Source organism: Melitaea cinxia, chromosome 17 (genome assembly GCF_905220565.1).
Source record: "Melitaea cinxia chromosome 17, ilMelCinx1.1, whole genome shotgun sequence".
Taxonomy (NCBI): Eukaryota; Metazoa; Arthropoda; class Insecta; order Lepidoptera; family Nymphalidae; genus Melitaea; species Melitaea cinxia.
In genome coordinates, this window is record NC_059410.1 from 5,153,920 (window position 1) to 5,172,960 (window position 19,041).

The window sequence follows — 19,041 nt, forward strand, 5'->3', positions numbered from 1 at the left end:
AAAACTTAGGGGTATGAAAAATAGATGTTGGCCGATTCTCAGACCTACCCGATATGCCCACAAAATTTTATTAAAATCGGTCGAGCCGTTTCGGAGGAGTTCAATGTTTAACACCATGACACGAGAATTTTATATATTAGATTATCTCAGTAGATTATATTCATTATTAGATTTATCAGATCGTTGGCTAACGAGCTTAGAAAACTGATTTATTGACAAAAATCTGAAAATTCTATAAGATGCCTAGCATATTGTCCATGTGTAGTGCCTATAGTGCTGCCCATGTTAATCATAAAAATATAACTCGACTTATATCATGTATAATAGAAGGCATAAAATTAATAGGTGCGTAGAAAACCTACGGTACTCAAATATAGTTATAGACTCAACCATAAGAAATACAACAATAAATAACAAAAATATGATTTTAATGTGATTTTAAAATAATTTCTTTTATTATTCTTTTTTAACTGTATTATTGTAAGATAGTAAATTAGTAAGTTTTTAATAAAATGTTAATAATTCTATGCGCTTAATATTTTCGGAACTAGTTAGAAATAAGTGAGTGAACTCGGTCAAGGCGTGATGACCGTTACGTGGGCGAAAGTTGATAGCACGTTAAGGTATTCAAAGTGAGGACACCAGACATTAAATTAACTTCTAAATTTTTGAACCGGACTCCAGTGTTATATGTTACATTAACGAAGATGTGTGACATTGGCAAAATATTTTGTACATTTAGAGTAGTGGATGTAGGTCACATTGTAAATTTGTGTTGTCCTAATTTTAATCAGTATGCTTAGTTACAACAGAGTCGATGTTAGGTGGTACTTAATTACTATGAATTAAAACTCTTTTTTGGATCAAAATAGTTGCGATATCTTACGCACATCAGCACAAAATAGTGTGACTCTAAGACATAGGACAGCCCAAAGTATAATTATTTAGCCAAAAACCAAACTATCTTAGCCTTGTAGTGGCTGTTATAGTTTTGTGTAGCATAGAAAGCAATATTTAGACAAAAAAAAACTTTTATATGCTTATAGGTATGTAGTTCAGACTAGAATCAACTTACGGTAGCCTAACTTTGTGTTAAAAAAATTTGTAGAGTTTCGTCTAAAGAAATTGTATACTAACTAAAGTTATTAAAACTTTGCACGAGACAGAACAAAATAGTTATGTTTTTTTTTATAAGATAAATATGTTCTGTATCTCTTTTTTTAAGATAAATATACGTACCTTTGTACTTAGAATTTTTGAAATATTATGAAATTTCAATATAACCGAAGAAAAATGAAGTTCCTTATTTATTATTTATCAATTTGAAATGACAAATGACATGTAAGTTTTAATTTTTAGTTTAATTTTCAGACAATTATTGTTATAATTTTTACGTAATTATTTATTCAACGACTGTTTCAGCTTAAATTTTATTACTTGTAATTTATTGATTTCAAAAGAATTACTTAATTGTTATACTACATTGAGCTTATTGAACTTTTTATTGAGATACGTATTTTATCAGATTCACAGTAGTATTTCTATGTATTTGAAAAACATGATATAATTTATATTGTAGTTATTATTCTGTTAAATCTACAATTATTGTATAAGTACCATTCGTTCGAAAATGTATCGCTAATCATTTGAATGGCTTTTCGAACTATATCCTTAGTACATGAGCTGAAAGAACACTGTCTTTTAATACATACACAATAATGAGAAGTCAAAATTTATTATTGTTTGGAGTTTTATTCAAAATACAATATTAAGTAAATTTTTATTCTGTTTTATATACTAGTGATATTTAGGGAAGATAAACGCAGTAGATAATAAAATTATTCAACCTGATTTATTTCGTCCACTCTTATCTCATGTGTCTTTTGAGAAGAGCATTTATATGCGATTGTACTTTACCCAGTTAAACGTCATGAGTTCATGACTCATATGTCAAAGTCACGTCATTCGATTGTAAGCCGCATTGTGTGAATAGTTTAGATTTTCAAAGTTCATTTAACTAAAAAAATTAAATTAAATTGTGTATTTGAATCGAAGAATTCCACTTAAATTGACATCACTTTTTGCAACAATACTAAAGTTCGTGCCGTAATGATTAACGTTCATCATAACTAATGTTATCTTTGTGTCGCGTAAGAGTAAAAGAAAGTTGGTTAGTTCCGCAGTAGGTCATTGGTACATCATTGCGTGTGAGTAACGTTAAGGATTGACGTCGACATCAGGCGAGTAAGCAGAGGAGCTGAGTCTGGCTTGAGACGCCGCCGGTGTTGGTTGTTCAGTTGCATCGCCAGTATAATTTTACCTACATACATAACGTGTGCACCGCGGGTCCGTGACCGTGAAATTTATAATCGTGTTATATTAACATAACCATGGGCGGTAAAGTCGAGAATGTTGGAATTCTTGCTATGGAGATATATTTTCCTTCACAATATGTTGATCAAGTGGAATTGGAGAAATTCGATGGAGTAGCTGCTGGAAAATACACCATTGGTCTTGGACAGAGTAAGATGGGTTTCTGCTCTGATAGAGAAGACATAAATTCGCTCTGCTTGACTGCTTTACATAGACTGATCGAGAAAAATAATTTAAATCTTCATGATATTGGACGTTTAGAAGTTGGTACAGAGACTATTATAGATAAAAGTAAAAGTGTTAAAACATTTCTTATGACATTATTTGCAAAAGAAGGTGCTACAGATATAGAAGGAATTGATTCCACTAATGCTTGCTATGGAGGTACAGCTGCACTTTTTAATGCTATCAATTGGGTAGAATCTTCATCCTGGGACGGCAGGAAAGCAATTGTAGTAGCTGGTGATATAGCAGTGTATGGCAAGGGTCCAGCAAGACCCACTGGAGGAGCTGGTGCCGTAGCAATGCTCATTGGACCTGATGCTCCATTAGTTTTTGATTGTGGTGTCCGTGCATCATACATGACCCATGCTTATGATTTTTACAAGCCTGATTTAGCATCTGAATTTCCCTATGTTGATGGTAAATTATCAATTCAATGCTATCTTAGTGCTTTGGATAACTGCTACAATTTATTCTGTCAAAAGATGAGAAAAGTTGATCCAAGTTTTAAGGGTTTGTTAAGTTTAGATGGAATGTTATTCCACTCTCCGTACTGCAAACTTGTTCAAAAGTCTCTAGCTCGGGTGTGCTTTAATGATTTTCTCAACGCAACTGAAGAAGAAAGAGAAAAACAGTTTCCAGGGCTCTCACAATTCAGTACATACAAAAGACCAGATACTTACTTCGATCGAGATGTAGAAAAAGCCTTCATGACTTACAGCAACAAGCTTTTTGAAGAAAAAACGAAGCCATCACTTCACTTAGCTCGTAATGTTGGAAATATGTATACACCTTCATTGTACGGAGGACTTGTATCTTATTTAGTTAGTAAATCCCCCGATCAACTCATTGGAAAGAAATTTGCATTATTCTCCTATGGTTCAGGCTTAGCTTCCACTATGTATTCGATTAATATATGCAATGATATGAGCATTGGTTCAAAGTTAGAGACATTAATTAATTCTTTGAATGAAAATATAGCAATGTTGGAGAAAAGACAAAGTGTAGAACCACAAATATTCTCTGATATAATGCAAGTAAGGACGGAGAATTATCACTCTGCACCCTATGAACCGTCTGGGTCAATAGATGTCTTATTTCCCGGTACATATTATCTAAACAAAATTGATGACCAAAGAAGACGCACATATGATAGGAAACTATAAGGCATTTATTTATTTAATATATTTTATTATTGTGCTGGTTTAGAACATTGTCAATGTTAATTATATTATTTATCCATAGTTTTATTAGTTTAGTTATTTGTAATTTTCGTTCTTATAATTCTAGGAATGTTAATTTAAATATTTCATTGTTTTGACTGGGTTAAATTATATATTATTTGGTAGCAATGATGTATTAAATTAATTTATTATTATAATCAATATATTGTTATTACTATTAGGTTACAATAAAGTATTTACATGCTTTAAATATTAAATAATGGTGGTGCAATACATTTGATGTAACTACAAATTTTAATTAAATAATCAAATGTAATTTACTCTTTATTAGAAAAGTCCTTTGTTAAAACTATTTTGAAATTGAATTTCAATAGTGATAACTGGTAACAAAAATGTTTCTGAATAAATATATATTGTCTTATACTTAAATTCTATAATAAAGGAATAATAAATTGTGTTTATAATTATAGTTTACTTTATTTTAAGTTTAATATTCACTTATTTTCTGACCACATAATATACAGTATTCATACCGGACTTCTACAACAATATGTATCTTGTACACAGAATACTAAAGACTCAAATTAATATACACATACATTTGTAGTAAAGTATAAATAAATTGTTGATGTCACCATAATGGACCTGACCCTTTTTTTTTTTTTTTTTTTTTTTTTATACACACGGTCGTCTGTTCCTAAAGTAAGCAACTTAATGCTTGTGTTAAAGGTAACAGCCGACTGGTATATAGCTACATATACTTTTTTTTTTCGATAAACATACTTATAAATAATACATATATAAATATATAAATAAATATTTATATTACACCCAGACTCGGGGTGGGAATCGAACCCACAACCCTCGGAGCAGAAAGCAGGGTCACTACAAACTGCGCCAACGGGCTAGTCAACGGGTTACTGATATTTATTGTACTTGAAAAGAAACAGTGTTATATGAATTTTATACAACATGTTTTGTTACTTTGTTTTTCTACCACTACCTAATATAATAGACATAAGTTTTTTTTAGTTTGTTTGCCATTTCTAATCTTTGGCTAAACTAAATATGGTTTTTAAAATTCTTTCTACAGTGCAAAGGTACATTATTTTTGAGTGGCATGGCAAAGCAGTACTGTGTCACATTATCCAATTATTTTTGATGTTATAGTAAGTGATACGTTAACATGCAATATGTATTACATTAATGTTACATCTTAGTAGGTCTAATAAAAGCCGCAACACTACACATCTATCTCTGGCACACCTATAATGCCATTTTAAGTAAAAACTGAGAGGAAGGCTTAGTCGTAGTCGTCAGTACGTTGCGATTATTAGCTTTCAAGAGATAAGTATGACTATGATAGCTATTTTACATACTACTGGGTACAAGCATATGGCCTCTCCTATTTGATGGTAAGCGGCTACCATAGCTTAGTGACGTCTGTAACACCAGAAGAATCGCAAGCATGATGCCGACCCTATCCTCGACTCTTCCCAAGAGCTCTGGCCACCTTACTCACCACAGGAACACAACACTACTTGAAAGTAGTATTATTTAGCTGTGCTCTTTTGTAAGGTTCAAGTACTTCCCCAGACGGGCTGCTCCAAATTTATAACAGGATATTTCCTGCTGTGCCCTACCTCAATGAAAAAAGATTAAAAAGAGGCACCAGGTGATTATTGATGAGTGAATTTAGTATAGATTGAATTTTGATTTTAGTTTTAATTTTGATTGAATTTTAATATTGATTTTTGTTTGGTTTTTGATTTTAATTTCATTTTAGATTGAATTTTAGTATTGATTTTGTTTTTAATGTTAATTATTTTAATTTTGATTGAATTTTAGTATTTATTTTAATTTTAATTATTGTATAATATTGATTGAATTTTAGTATTGAATTCGGTGATGATTTTAATTTTGGGTATTAATTGAATTTTAGTATATTGATGTTGATTTTAATTTTAGTGTTTATTGATTGGATTTTTGATTTAGTATAATTTGTTTTGTCACAATTATTGAAACTAACATAGTTAACGAAAAAAAATGTTACTAACAGAAATATGGACATACGTCTGAAATAAATTACAATAATAATTATTATTATTATGTCAGAGATTCTGAGAGCTCAAACCAGTGTTTCTAGAAGCAGAAATACTCGTACACCGTATGGTGGTGGCTTAAAAGTTTAAAAGTAAGTTTATAAAATTTAATGGGAAACAAAACTAACAAAAAATAGTGTGTGTGTCAGCTCCGACTCACGACCGGAATTTTCTCCTTCAGATCCACTCTAAATTGGCACAAAAAAGACTTATTAGTCTAAGAAAAAGATAGTAGCTTCCCGCTGTCTGTATGCTAAGATTAAATCTACTCCACGGATTTTAATGCGGTTTTCTTCAGTAAATAGAGTGGTTCCAGAAGAAGATTTATATGTATAATACATGCATTATATAGTTAGTAGAGGAACACTGATTTTCAACCGTGCGAATCCGGGCGGGTCGCTTGTATAGAATGTTAAATAAACGAATCAAATAACGTCATCTATCGGCGATAGATGGCGTTATTAGAAAACATCGTCGTCTATCGGAACCCTATTGAGTTCCTATAGATGGCGTTACGTAAAACGTAAAGAGGTCATTCGTTCAGTAGATTTTACTCTTCATATTTTTTTAATACCGGGGGCCTTATATGAAGATCGATTTTTAAGGAGTAAACTCCAAAAAAGATTTGAAATCTTTTCTGAAGTTTTAAAAGAAAGGATCATTGAAATGACCGGAATGAAAGTACCTGCTGTATGCTTGGAACCAGTGCGGTGACCCACTGATTAAAAACTATAGGGGGCTATAGTTATATAGGCAAGTAGACGTTAGGAAAAAAAAAGTTCCCAATTCCCAACTGCTTATGTTTTTGTAAATTAATTATTGATGCAGCTTTAGTCAAGACTTACCAGTTTGAATTATCTAACAGTTTATAGCATTTTATTACATAGGTACTTAAACATTTTGACGATTTCATCCATTTACAAATAATTATATTCAAAGTTTATACATTTATTAACTAAAAATGTGTGATATGTTAGTGGGGATTATATCAACTACTGGCTTAGAAATACACAAGCCGAAGACGGGCAGTAGCGTCTTCGATGCGATAAAACTAGCCCTGCTGTCACCAACCCGCCTGCCCAGCGGTCACCAACCCGCCTGCTCAGCGTGGTGACTATGGGCAACACATGAGTTTCCGCCATTTTTAGGGTGAACTTGTGGAGGCCTATGTCCAGGAGTGGACTGCGATAGGCTGTAATAGTGAGCGAGTAGTGAGTAGTAGGGGTAAACAAAATTTAAACCTGACGAACCATGATTGTTACTTATTTAATTAATATAGGTACTTAATTGATAGCATTTTATACTCTGAAGAGTCTCATGACTTATCCAAGTTAAATGAGTTGACACTGTTGGTCATGAAAAACTTACCAGTTCAGTACCAAGTACTAGTATGATTTGCTTAATATCTTAAATTATTTGATATTGTTAAGTAACAAAGCAATAACAGCATATTTACCTATCAATTTATAACGACCTATTGTGAAGGTTATGTAATTTTCATTACAGTTATTTATCTTCCATACTTTTCCATTTACTTTAGAAAACTTATTTGTATAGTGTTGTGCTATCGTAACCTGATATCTCGACAATTCCATTTTTTCTTGATCATCCCTATGGAAAAATCTCATAAAACATGTACAAATGCAGACCAAATTATCATACCGAGTTATAAGAATCTATCAGATCTCATAGACTTTCATAACCCTGTATGACAATTTGGTCTGCATTTGTCCATGTTTTATGAGATACGAGTATATTCCATAGGAATCGCTTTGAAAAAATTATAAACTAAACAGAATTTATTGTTTCAAATTAGTTAAATTTTTAGCATCGCTAATTAATTATAATTTAAGCTATTCTGTTGTATATAAATAAATAAAAAAAAAAAAAAAAAAAAAAAAAAAAAAAAAAAAAAAAAAAAAAAAAAAAAAAAAAAAAAAAAAAATAAGTTTTAATAAAACGAAAATAAAAACAATATTGTTATATGATTAGTCGTCAAAAACATTTTAGTATCATACAATTCAAACTACTTAACACTTGATTACTACGTGAAAATAATAACATATTTAAAATATCAACACTTTTAGTAGGTATATTAAACGTTACTAAAAATTAATAGTTTCCCGTATATGTTTTATGTGATTGGCTATGTAGACATTGACCTGTCTTTATTTACATTTGTAATTTATATATAAAAGTACCGTGTGTGTATGTGTGCTGTGCGTGACTGTGTGGCTACGGCATTAAAGAATATAACCATCCGCCCTCTTCCCGTGGGTTTCATAAGAGGTGACTATCGATAACACAGTTCCACTACCACCTTGGAACTTAAAAAGCCGACCGATGGCGGGATAACCATCCAACTGCTGGCTTTGAAATGCACAGGCCAAAGACGGGCAGCAGCGTCTTCGGTGCGACTAAGCTAGCCCTGCGGTCACCAACCCGCCTGCCCAGCGTGGTGACTATGGCAAAACACATGAGTTCGTGCCATTTTTGGCACGAACTTGTGGAGGTATACGTCCAGCAGTGGATTGCAATAGGCTGAAATGATGATGATGATGATGATGAGAGAAAAGTACTTAAGTATTATCTTAATATTATTACTAATTGTTGTTTTAAGTGTGTGTGTATTTACTGACACACGTCTGTGTTTTTTTTTTTTTTTATAATTATTCAAGTAGGTACCTATCTAAATAAAGGTTAGGTAAGTTATCAGTGTGACAAAATATACATTTATTTTCTAAAAGGAACGATTATGTGATTACATGTATGTGTATTTTTTCTCTGGCTTCGATGTCTATCCTCGTGGGTCTTCCCACCGTGTCTCAGAGAGTATGTAAGCTCTCGGTCCCGGTTCTTATTACATGTGTAAACCGATAGCTATTGTTACTCGTAGTACAGAAATATATCTGCCAACTCGCAGATGAGTAGCGTGGTGGATTAAGCTCCGATCCTTCTACACGCAGAAAGAGTCCTATGCCCAGCAGTGGGGAGATATTGTGCAGGCTGAATCGTCGTATTTTTTGCTTTGAATTGGTATATTTTTTTAAACTAAAAAGCTATTGATATTTGAAATAACAAATAACAATTTTTAATTTCTGAACGATTGCTCTTTAATATGGTAGGAGTTTTTTGTCATATTTAATATTCTTTCCAAGCCCCCAGAAATAAATTTAACAAAATAAAACTTACGAGCATTCTTGTTTATGTAAAATATTAGCTATCCTTTATATACGGACATAAGAAAATATTGAGAATGTAGTTTTCCATTCCTGAGTAGGTAATATTAAAATATTTAAATTAGTTTTATTGTATTCGTTACTTCCTGGAGTCTCATTGTATTCTATGCATGCAATATTCATATAGATTAGATTCAATTGAAACTCCACTTAAAAATGTATAATAAAGGCTGGAATACAAATACTAGTATAATAAGTATGGAAACTAAAGTAGGCAAAAGGTAAGATATTAAGACGGGGAACATTACTAAAACTGTAGTTTAGAGATGGAAATTTAAAAAGTATAAATAATAAGTTCTAGATGGAAAATATAATTTTGTCATTGAGCGTTTCAATGTATATTTTTCAAATTCACATTTAAATTTACTTATTTTTAACCCCCGACGCAAAAAGAGGGGTGTTATAAGTTTGACGTGTCTGTTTGTCTGTCTGTCTGTGACTTCGTAGCTCGCGAACGGATAAAGCGATTTTAATTTATTTTTTTTGTATGAAAGGTGAGTTACGGGCAAGTGTCTTTACATATGTTTGATGAAAATCGGTTGAGTCGTTTAAAAGTTGTAGGGGGTAAAAGTGGGGAAGAATAACCCGAGTAGAAATTTTTTCATCTTCCTTAGAGGGACCGGACCAGGCATGCCTGATCAGGACTAGATAAGGCATGTAACGCAGATGATTGGTCTGGACCTGATCAGGATGAGATGAGATTTCCTGATCGGGTCCAGATCAGGAAATCTCATCTCATCCTGATCAGCCGGTTCGGTCCAGTCCTTTTAAAAAACACGAATGTATATTCTTGAAAAAATTGTTTAACCCTTTAACCGCCATGTCATAATTCGCGTGAAGTGCCTGTAGCGCCCAGCAACCTTTAGGTACAATTTTGCATAGTGTTGTAAAGTATAGTTATCGATGAACAAAGTAATGAAATAAATAAAACTTACCAAATTTTAATCAAAGTTTTAATTTCTTTATTAAGTATAGTACCGCACATAAAACACAAACATACGTTAATCAGCATTTAAACATACTTAATCAGTCTTGATTGTTTTTTCTTCATAAAAAAATGAATATTCTAGAGATGGACACGGGCTGAAAGTCTCTTGATTTTGTGTTAATTTGTGTTGTCTTTTGCACGAGCACTACGTATTAAAATGATGTTCGTTTCTCACTGCACAGTAAATTTAAATAAAACAATTTAATAAAATATATAATTACTCCTTCATCAATATCAAATTCTTCGTCTGACACAAATTCTTCATCGTCATCACCTTCTAGAATTCGTGTTAATTATTCAGCAGTCGTCATTGGTAAATTTCAATTTTAAAAAGACGAACGTAAAACTTACGAACTCACTGCTATATCACAAAAACACGCTCAACACTAATGGAAAATTCCACACGGTTGTGACGTCATGAACGGTCGTGTTTATCCGACGCAGGCGCTGGCTATGTACTGGCTATACGGGCGACCAGGACTCAGTCTAGGGATGGGAATTAGCATTTATAGTTGTCCGTACAAAAATAACTAAATTGCTAATTTCTTACAAAATATAGATTTTCACAGAGCAAAAACAACACGTTATTAAATAACAATTATATACTTAATGTACTTTTTTTTATTCAATAACTTGGTATTTAATATAATATTTTTGTTTATGAATATTCCATATCTTATAAATTCTAAAAAACATTATGTCTTATCACTACTGTCGGATAAATACGACATAGGTGTTGGAAGTCAACACACTTTCTCCGGGATAATATTAATAAATTTACCTTAATTGAAATAATATTTTATTTGGTTTCTTGATATAGTACCACTCTCCGACTCAGGCGGTAAAAGGGTTAACAAAAAAAAAAGCGAATTGATATTATAAATATGTTACTTAACATAATTATTATGATATTTATTTCCGTTTATTTTTTCCAATGTATTATTTATTTATGTTTTTACTTTAAATATTAATTATTTTTATTTATTTTTATTTTATTAATTAATTACTATTATTAATTAAATTGTATTTATTAACTTCTAATAATTAACTACTAATTAACTATTTCCTATTACTTACGACTGCTTCACTGTGTAGAAATGGACTGCTAGACTGTCCTGATAACTGTGTATATACTAAGTGCGCTTAACCCATTCGCTGCGGCGGACGCCTATCGGCGTTTTTTGATTTAACTTTGAGGTGCGAAGGACGCCCATCGGCGTTTTTTTTCAATTCCTTTTATCTTGGCGAAAACAAGTCACAAAAAATTATACTTGCAATATAGGCACATTTTTTTAAAAATACAACAAGGTACTGCTCGCCGTTTCCGAATATTTGTTAGAAAAATAACTTTTTGAAAAATGCGTATTCCATCCTAGGTGCGGAAGACGCCCATCGGCGTTCGCGACGAAAACCTTCCCGCACCTGGCTAATAAGCGTAATTTTTATCGCCGCAGGGAATGGGTTAAAAACATTAATAGCGCGATTCAGGCTCAGTTCGCGTAATTTCTTTAAGGCTATCCTGATCTGGACCGGACCGGATCCTGATCCAGTATGCCTTACCATACTTGATCATATTTTACATCAGACTATCCTGATCTGGACCGGATCGGGTCCTGATCCAGTATGCCTTACCATACTTGATTATATTTTACATCAGGTTATCCTGATCTGGACCGGACCGGGTCCTGATCCAGTATGCCTTACCATAATTTATTATATTTTACATCAGGCTGTCCTTGTCTGGACCAGACCTGCAGGCTTACTCTTGAAACTCAATCCTATTTGAAATTTAGGATTGGGATCGAGAACTTGTCAATCCGTACTCTTGAACACTACACTAGCGCACGATTTGACTCAATTACAGTGGAATTTTATGTAACTAATAGAAATTGGGATTTCTCGATCTTAAGCATTTTTTGCACTCTTGACAATATTTTGACGTTGACTATCGACTTGGAAATCGTGTTTGGGATCGAATTTACTCGTTTCAATAAAGTTAACTTTTTAGTGTTCGATTGTGTATCTTAAAGTGTTTTTTATTAAGATAGTGGTGCGACTGGCGCTTATTTTTAACATATTAACTATGTATATTTTTATATTATCAACAATATCACAATCACAGTATTTTGTTAAAATAGAACTAAATACTTAACAATTAGCTTTTTATCCTCTTTTAACCTAAGGTAGCAATTTTTAAATATAATTCACAGTATTTATGTTTCTAATATTTAAATAAAAATCACAGTATTTTAGTCTCTAATATCTTTTGTTTTAAGTATATTAATAAACTTTTGTATTCACTAATTTAAACTTAACACGGGTAAAATTGCAGAAATTATTACAGAAGTAAATAAAGAAAGAAGATAAGTTAATTATTAAATATAAATTAAGAGAATACGTAATCGAGATAATTTGAAATTTAGAAGTCTCAAAATTGCGCCAGTCGTGAGCTTTTTTTTTAACAACAACACACATGCCAGAATGTATAATATATCTTGCGTTTTTATGCTTAAAAAAATCAGTTTTAGGTTTAGTTTAACGAATTACAATATAATAGATAATAATTAATTATTGGACACATTATAATTTAAAAAACATAAAATTTTATGAGTTAAATTTTATTTTCTTATTATTTTTTATTATAACGGCTACACCAGAAACCGATCGTCAATTCGATTCCAATTTCAATTCAATTGAAAGCTCGATTTGGTCAAGAGTACCAAAATATTACAGATTGGAACTGGAACTGTATTGAATTCGTGTTTTTGTGAGATTGGGATTGAAGTCAAGAGTAAGCCTACTGGTCCTGATAGAGCTTGCCGGATCTGGCCTGCCACATTTTATCATGATCCGGTCCAGATACATGATCTGGTTGAGCCTGACCTTTTTTCTAGTCGGAAACCGAATGTCTGCAAATATAATCTAGTGGGGTCTCAAATGAAAGTGCATCACGTGCACATTACAAAATAATGTGTTCTACTAAAATCGGTTGAGCCCTGAAAAAACTCTGGGGTAAAAGTGGGAAAAATACCTAATATCTGCAAATATATGTGGTGGTGACAAAATGAGGATGGAAAGCCGAATGTCAGTAAATTGGTGGTGAGAAAATGAGGATGGAAAGCCGAATGTCAGTAAATTTACCCAAGTACTAAATGAAATAGCATCATATGCACTTTACAAAATTAATAATAAAAATAAATGAAAACCTGATGAGGTCCCCCAACGCGATGTATTTTTTTTTTAGAATTATTAATACTCGTACATACTTAGGTATTTTAAGATTGAGTTTCTTTAATTATACTTTACTTTTTAAAGGCAACTCAGGTTATTGCGTCGGGGTTTTTTTTTAATTTTTAATTTAATTTTTATTAGATAAGGGCTGTCGCGTTTCCTTCGCTTACCTTAATACTTACATGGCTTGTGTTGTAAAAACTCGGTTTTGCGATTTAAAATTGATGGACTGGAAAGTAATGACGGTTAAAATTGATTATAATATATATTTGATGAATTATAAATTTCTCCGTGACAAAGAATATTTATATACCTACATTTAATTTCGTAACTAGCATTTGGAAACTAAACAACATATACTACTTGCAATTATTTTAAATTCCAACATGACGCAATTGTTATGTCATCACTTCAGCCTATCGCGTCCACTGCTGGAAATAGGCCTCCATAAAATCGCGCCAAAAATGGCGTGAACTCATGTGTGTTATCCACAGAGTACTTTGTATATATAGGAAAGTGTTATCAATAGTCACCACGCTAGGCAGGCGGTTTGGCGGGCAGGGCTGGCTTTGTCGCACCGTTGACGCTGCTACACGTCTTCGGCCTGTGTATTTCAAAGCCAGCAATTAGATGGTTATCTATAGTGGAACTGTGTCATCCCTTAATTACCTTTTGCGACACCCAAGGGAAGAGAGGGGGTGGCTATATTTTTTACTGCCGTAACCACACAACATTTATATAAATATTTAAAATTCTCATAAAGTACTTGCACAAACACGATCAGTGTCAAAGTTGTTGTCAATATTTATAATCATACTAGCTGCCCGGACAGACTTTGTTTTGTCTCAAAGTAAATTTTTATTTTTTTTTTTTTACCTTCCGTGGGCCGTAACATACGAAAAAATAAATTAGCCGAATTGGTCGAGCTATTCTCGAGTTATGCGCTTAGCAACATTCATTTTTATTTATATAGATAAGATATGTACATAGATGCAGGTGATAACTCTATTGTAATTGGTGATAAAAATCCATTTGAAAGCGTTGTCAATATTTCAATCATTAATGTTAAAAAAGATGACATTTTCTATTCATAGTTTGCCTTTACAATGACTTAAATGCGAACTCTTTTTAAATGGATAACATTGTTGATCTAACAGACTGTAAGACGCAGGGTTATCGGATAAGGAATATTTCTATTTCTATTTGTTAACAATTTGCGTCAGCGATGAAATCAAGAGAATAATATTTTATATGATTATGTCGTCTTTCTGTATTGAATATGAATATCCTTATTTTTAAATTACGTTACGTTTTAATGATATTAAAATCTAATTAATTAAGTATGTCCGCAGGTTTGCCTATATGTATTTTTATTTATTTTTTATTTTGTTTTATTAGGAAAGCATACAGTGATACATTTTAACAATTGCTTTGAAAAAGGAAATATCTAAGCACCATTTAGTTGCTTTCGCAAGCACAAATCTATTATATTGACAATTGCTTTAAAAAAGGAAATATCTAAGCACCATTTAGTTGCTTTCGCAAGCACAAATCTATTATTTTGAATGCTTTAAGATAATTACAAATTTAAAAAAAAAATCCATCATGAAATTAACTACATACACTATATATGAACTTAAAATAAGGAAAAGAGGTTTATGATACCATATCGAACCAGTGTCTTGCCAGTTTCGTTCTAATTGTTTTGACAGAAGTGTTAAATAGGTCAAAGTCGGGGAAGTCATTCAGCTTATTGATTTGATCTGCGGACCTCAAAAGAAAGGAGTTTTGCCTATAGTTTGCCGAGCAACTAGGGACATATAAATAGTTGAGGGGATGTCTTAAGGATCTTTTAGGTAGTTTTAGGTAAATTTTACTAAGAAGATCGGGAGAATTTAATTCACTTTGCGTTATCCTAGTCAACGACGTAATGTCTGCTATTTTACGCCTTTCATGCAACGGTAATATATGATGTCTTTTGCATCTATGTTCGTAACATTCGTCAAACTTGTTAGAGTTTAACTGAAGATATCTCATGAATTTACGCTGGATTGTTTCTAACCTATTGATATATACAACATATTGAGGATTCCAAATCTGTGAACAGTATTCGAGTATGCTACGCACATATGAGCAATAAAGGATCTTGACAAGCTTAATACTATTAAATTGAGTGCTTTGGCGTAGAATGAACCCCATTGACTTATTCGCTTTTTTTACAATATTGTTTATATGGTTCTCATACGTCAGCTTAGAGTCATGAGTAACGCCTAAGTCTCGTATTTCATTTACTACTTTAAGCTCCTGCTGTCTTAGTAGATACTTAAATTTGATGTTATTAGTTTTACGTGAAAATGTGATCGAAAAGCATTTTGCGATATTTATATCTAATTTATTTATGAAACAATAATTTTCGAATCTTAAGAGATCCTGCTGTAGAAGATGACAATCCTTTTCAATACGTACACTTTGAAAGATCTTCATGTCGTCAGCATAAAGTAGGAATTTTGAATGCTTGAAGCAAGAAGCTACCTATATCATTTATGAAAATATTGAACAGCAAGGGACCCAGCAGTGAGCCTTGTGGGACTGCAGATGGTACCCAGTTCCATGAAGACATATAGCCATTGAGAACAACAGCTTGAGATCTCATTTCAATGTAAGCTTTAAACCACCTGTATAAGTAAGTTCCCGTGAATACCAGCATCTAAAAGCTTTTTCAAGAGTATTGTATGATCAATACGATCAAAACAATTATTGTAATCAGTGAATATACAGTCAACCTGTGCACCTGAATCCATACTCAATGTAATATAGTCTGTAAAGAGCAGCAAATTGGAAGTTGAGCGTCTCTTAACGAAACCATGTTGCTCGGAGATAAACGAAGATGACAAAAAGCTATAGACTTGGGTATGACCTATCCTTTCGAGTATTTTTGCGAATATAGATAATTTAGAAATCGGCCTATAGTTTTTCACCTCACTCTTATTTCCACTTTTGAAGATTGGGGATATAAAGGCGGATTTCCAGATTTTGGGAATGATACCTTCTTTTAATGAGCGTGTAAATTGTATTACTAGGGGTTTAGTTAGGCTGTCCGAACATCTCGTAATAAATAACGGTGGTATATGATCGGGACCGGCCCCTTTGGGATTTGAGTAGCTTTCTAATCGTTTCGGGGGTTATTTCTATGTCTGTGATTACATTACTATGGTTGGGAGACGGAGCATGAGTATTTTTTTATTTTTTTTTTTATTTAAATTTTAACATCCATAGGCTCTTGAGTGCCCATGCCTTTTTTATTTAAATTTTAATTTTCAAGTATTGAGGCGTATTATTTTCAACATTGCATTCGAATTACGAACTAAAGCTTATTTTCTCTATTTCGTAGTGAGTCCAGAACTGACCGTGAGAGATATATATAATTATATAATAATAATAATTAGAATAATTATTAGAATTAAATTAAATAACAATAACTAGAATAATCACTTACGTCAATTTTTTTTTTTTTGCTTACATGCTCCATTAATTTTATAATGCACTACATGCTTTATAATTTACATTGTTAATTTACCGCATTGTCGACGGCCACTCTCATTTTTCTAAACCAGCGCCCGCCGCCAGTTTCGCGAGCACATCCTCAATAACATTCGCATCCCTATTATGGATCGCCATTTTGAGGCTGTGCTCGAGAATCTGCCTACGGTTAGCCTCCACCGCCCTTCTGACGAAGTAGCCAATTGCGTCGTCCTTGTCGTCGGTGTAATAGACACAGGTGTTAGTGTGTCTAGTCACCGCGACCACCGCGTGCGAGACACTATCATGGATTCGAAGCCTCTCCGCCCTCGTCTGGATAACAATGACGTTTTCACTCGTCTGTCCCTGCGCCTCATGAATGGTCAGAATTCTCGACCCCTCCCCAGCTCCGTATCCCCAACCTATCAACGCCTTCTTCTCCTCTTGCGTGAAAGTCAGGTACAGGGTCCGGTCCTGTTCTGCTGGTATTCGTGAGTCGGTGAATCCTTCCATGCGCAACGAGTGGATGATCGGGCTCGAGCTGTAGATCCCGCCGTACACCTCACTGATGGCGAAAGCAACGTCTTTTGGGTTTCGATGCGTGCAGTACAGCTCGCATGAGATACCTACTGTCAGGTAAGGTCTGCTGTACCGCATCTCGAACAGGTTTTCCCTGTCGATGTACGGCAGCTGGTTTACGTCTCCGATGAGGACCACCTCTTCTGCTGCCGATAGCCGGGCAGCCATGACTATGGCTCCGAAATGGTTCATAAGGGCTTCGTCTACCGTTAATCGGCTTATCTTAACGCCCTCACGAAAACCATTTGCCAGTATGGACGCCATTGTGCGCACCTTCGTTTTGGCCTTATTGCCATAGCGGTGCGCCAACTTCTCTTTAAGATCTTTCGCTGCCTCGATCGTGGTTGTGACTACGACTTCGCCGTCCTCATCGAAGTTCCTGACTATGTGAGTTGTCTTGCCGCATCCGGGTACCCCGTTTGTCCATCTCAGTTGCGGTAGCCTCCAAGCCCCGAAAGCGCCTTCGGCGTCCGGGTCACTCATGATGGTTTTAGCCATCCCGAGCACCCTATCACCCAGCATCACTCTCGTGCACTTGGCCACCACCACCAACGAGTCCCCTTTCGGTGTGTGAAAGGTCTGAATCTCGTCGTTCTGTCCCTCGTCCTCGACTGCGTCCACGAAGCCTAACGTGATGTTGTATGCAGCCATATATCTTCCCGACATGTTGCCCTTGAGGACTTGCCGGGTGTCGTTATTATAAATGGCTGCTTCGGCTTCTTCGAGTTCCACCTCCAGCAACTTTTCATGGTTGTACTGGTAGGTCTGCATGATTTTCTTGCATATGGCCAGGCTTACCTCGCGGTTAGCATTTGTTATGGCCAGGAACTCGATCAGCGCATTTTCCGCATGCTGTAGTGGTGTGGATGCTGGTCGAAGTCTGGGTGGTGTTACTTGCCCCATGTCGGCCCTCGTTCGAGTGGCTGATGGTGCTTGAGAGTACCTCGGACTTTCGTCCTTAGTAAATCTGCTTATTGCTTTCATTTGCAGCTCACTCGTTTCTGCCAATTTTGGGGAAAGGTGGGACAGTCGTTTACCTCTTTTGGGGGAGATGGTAGCCTGGACGAACTTTGCTATCGCCACCAGTCGGGGCTTCGCCTTTTGAGTATTGTCTTCGGGGTCGCGTCGTCCCTCCATTATCTTTTTCGCCTCAGCCTTTTGTTGCAGTCGCTCCGAGCCACTGAGAGCAGTCTCCTCGAGAGTCGGCAATGCAGGGGGTGAAAGTGGTTGTGATCTGGGCTTTAAGTAGCCCAGATCCTCCCCCCTGTCCTCATAGGCTATGATTTGGTGGTGTCTTGACGCTAGTAGGCAGCCGTATCTATCCGATACGCCACCTCTATCGTAACCAACTCTCATAGAGTCCACGCTGATTTTTCCAGGGACACCCCCGGAGGATTCACCCAGCTGTTGCAGCCACGAGCTGGCCTGCGCAAAGGCTGACTTCTCCCCCCACTCGAATAGCACTATCGCTTTATTGTGCAATTGCACCAGACGGCAGGTAGAGTCGTCCCCGTATTTTTGCGCAAGCGGGGAAACCACCAGTCGATCCCGCCCCTCGAAGCGACAGAAACTTACTCCCAATCTCTCCGCTTCATTGTCCATGA

The 19,041-nt window shown here is 34.7% G+C and overlaps 1 protein-coding gene across 1 annotated transcript; it reads left to right on the top strand.

Moving 5' to 3' along the window:
* The first annotated feature begins 2,390 nt into the window (after positions 1 to 2,390).
* LOC123661572 (hydroxymethylglutaryl-CoA synthase 1) lies at positions 2,391 to 3,964 on the top strand. The gene has a single exon (XM_045596525.1). It carries the CDS (start codon positions 2,391 to 2,393, stop codon positions 3,759 to 3,761), a length of 1,371 nt encoding a protein of 456 aa, XP_045452481.1. The 3' UTR covers positions 3,762 to 3,964.
* The last annotated feature ends 15,077 nt before the right edge of the window (positions 3,965 to 19,041 follow it).

Coding starts and splice junctions, on each gene's coding strand:
- LOC123661572 (XM_045596525.1), top strand. CDS start 2,391: ATGGGCGGTAAAGTCGAGAATGTTGGAATTCTTGCTATGGAGATATAT.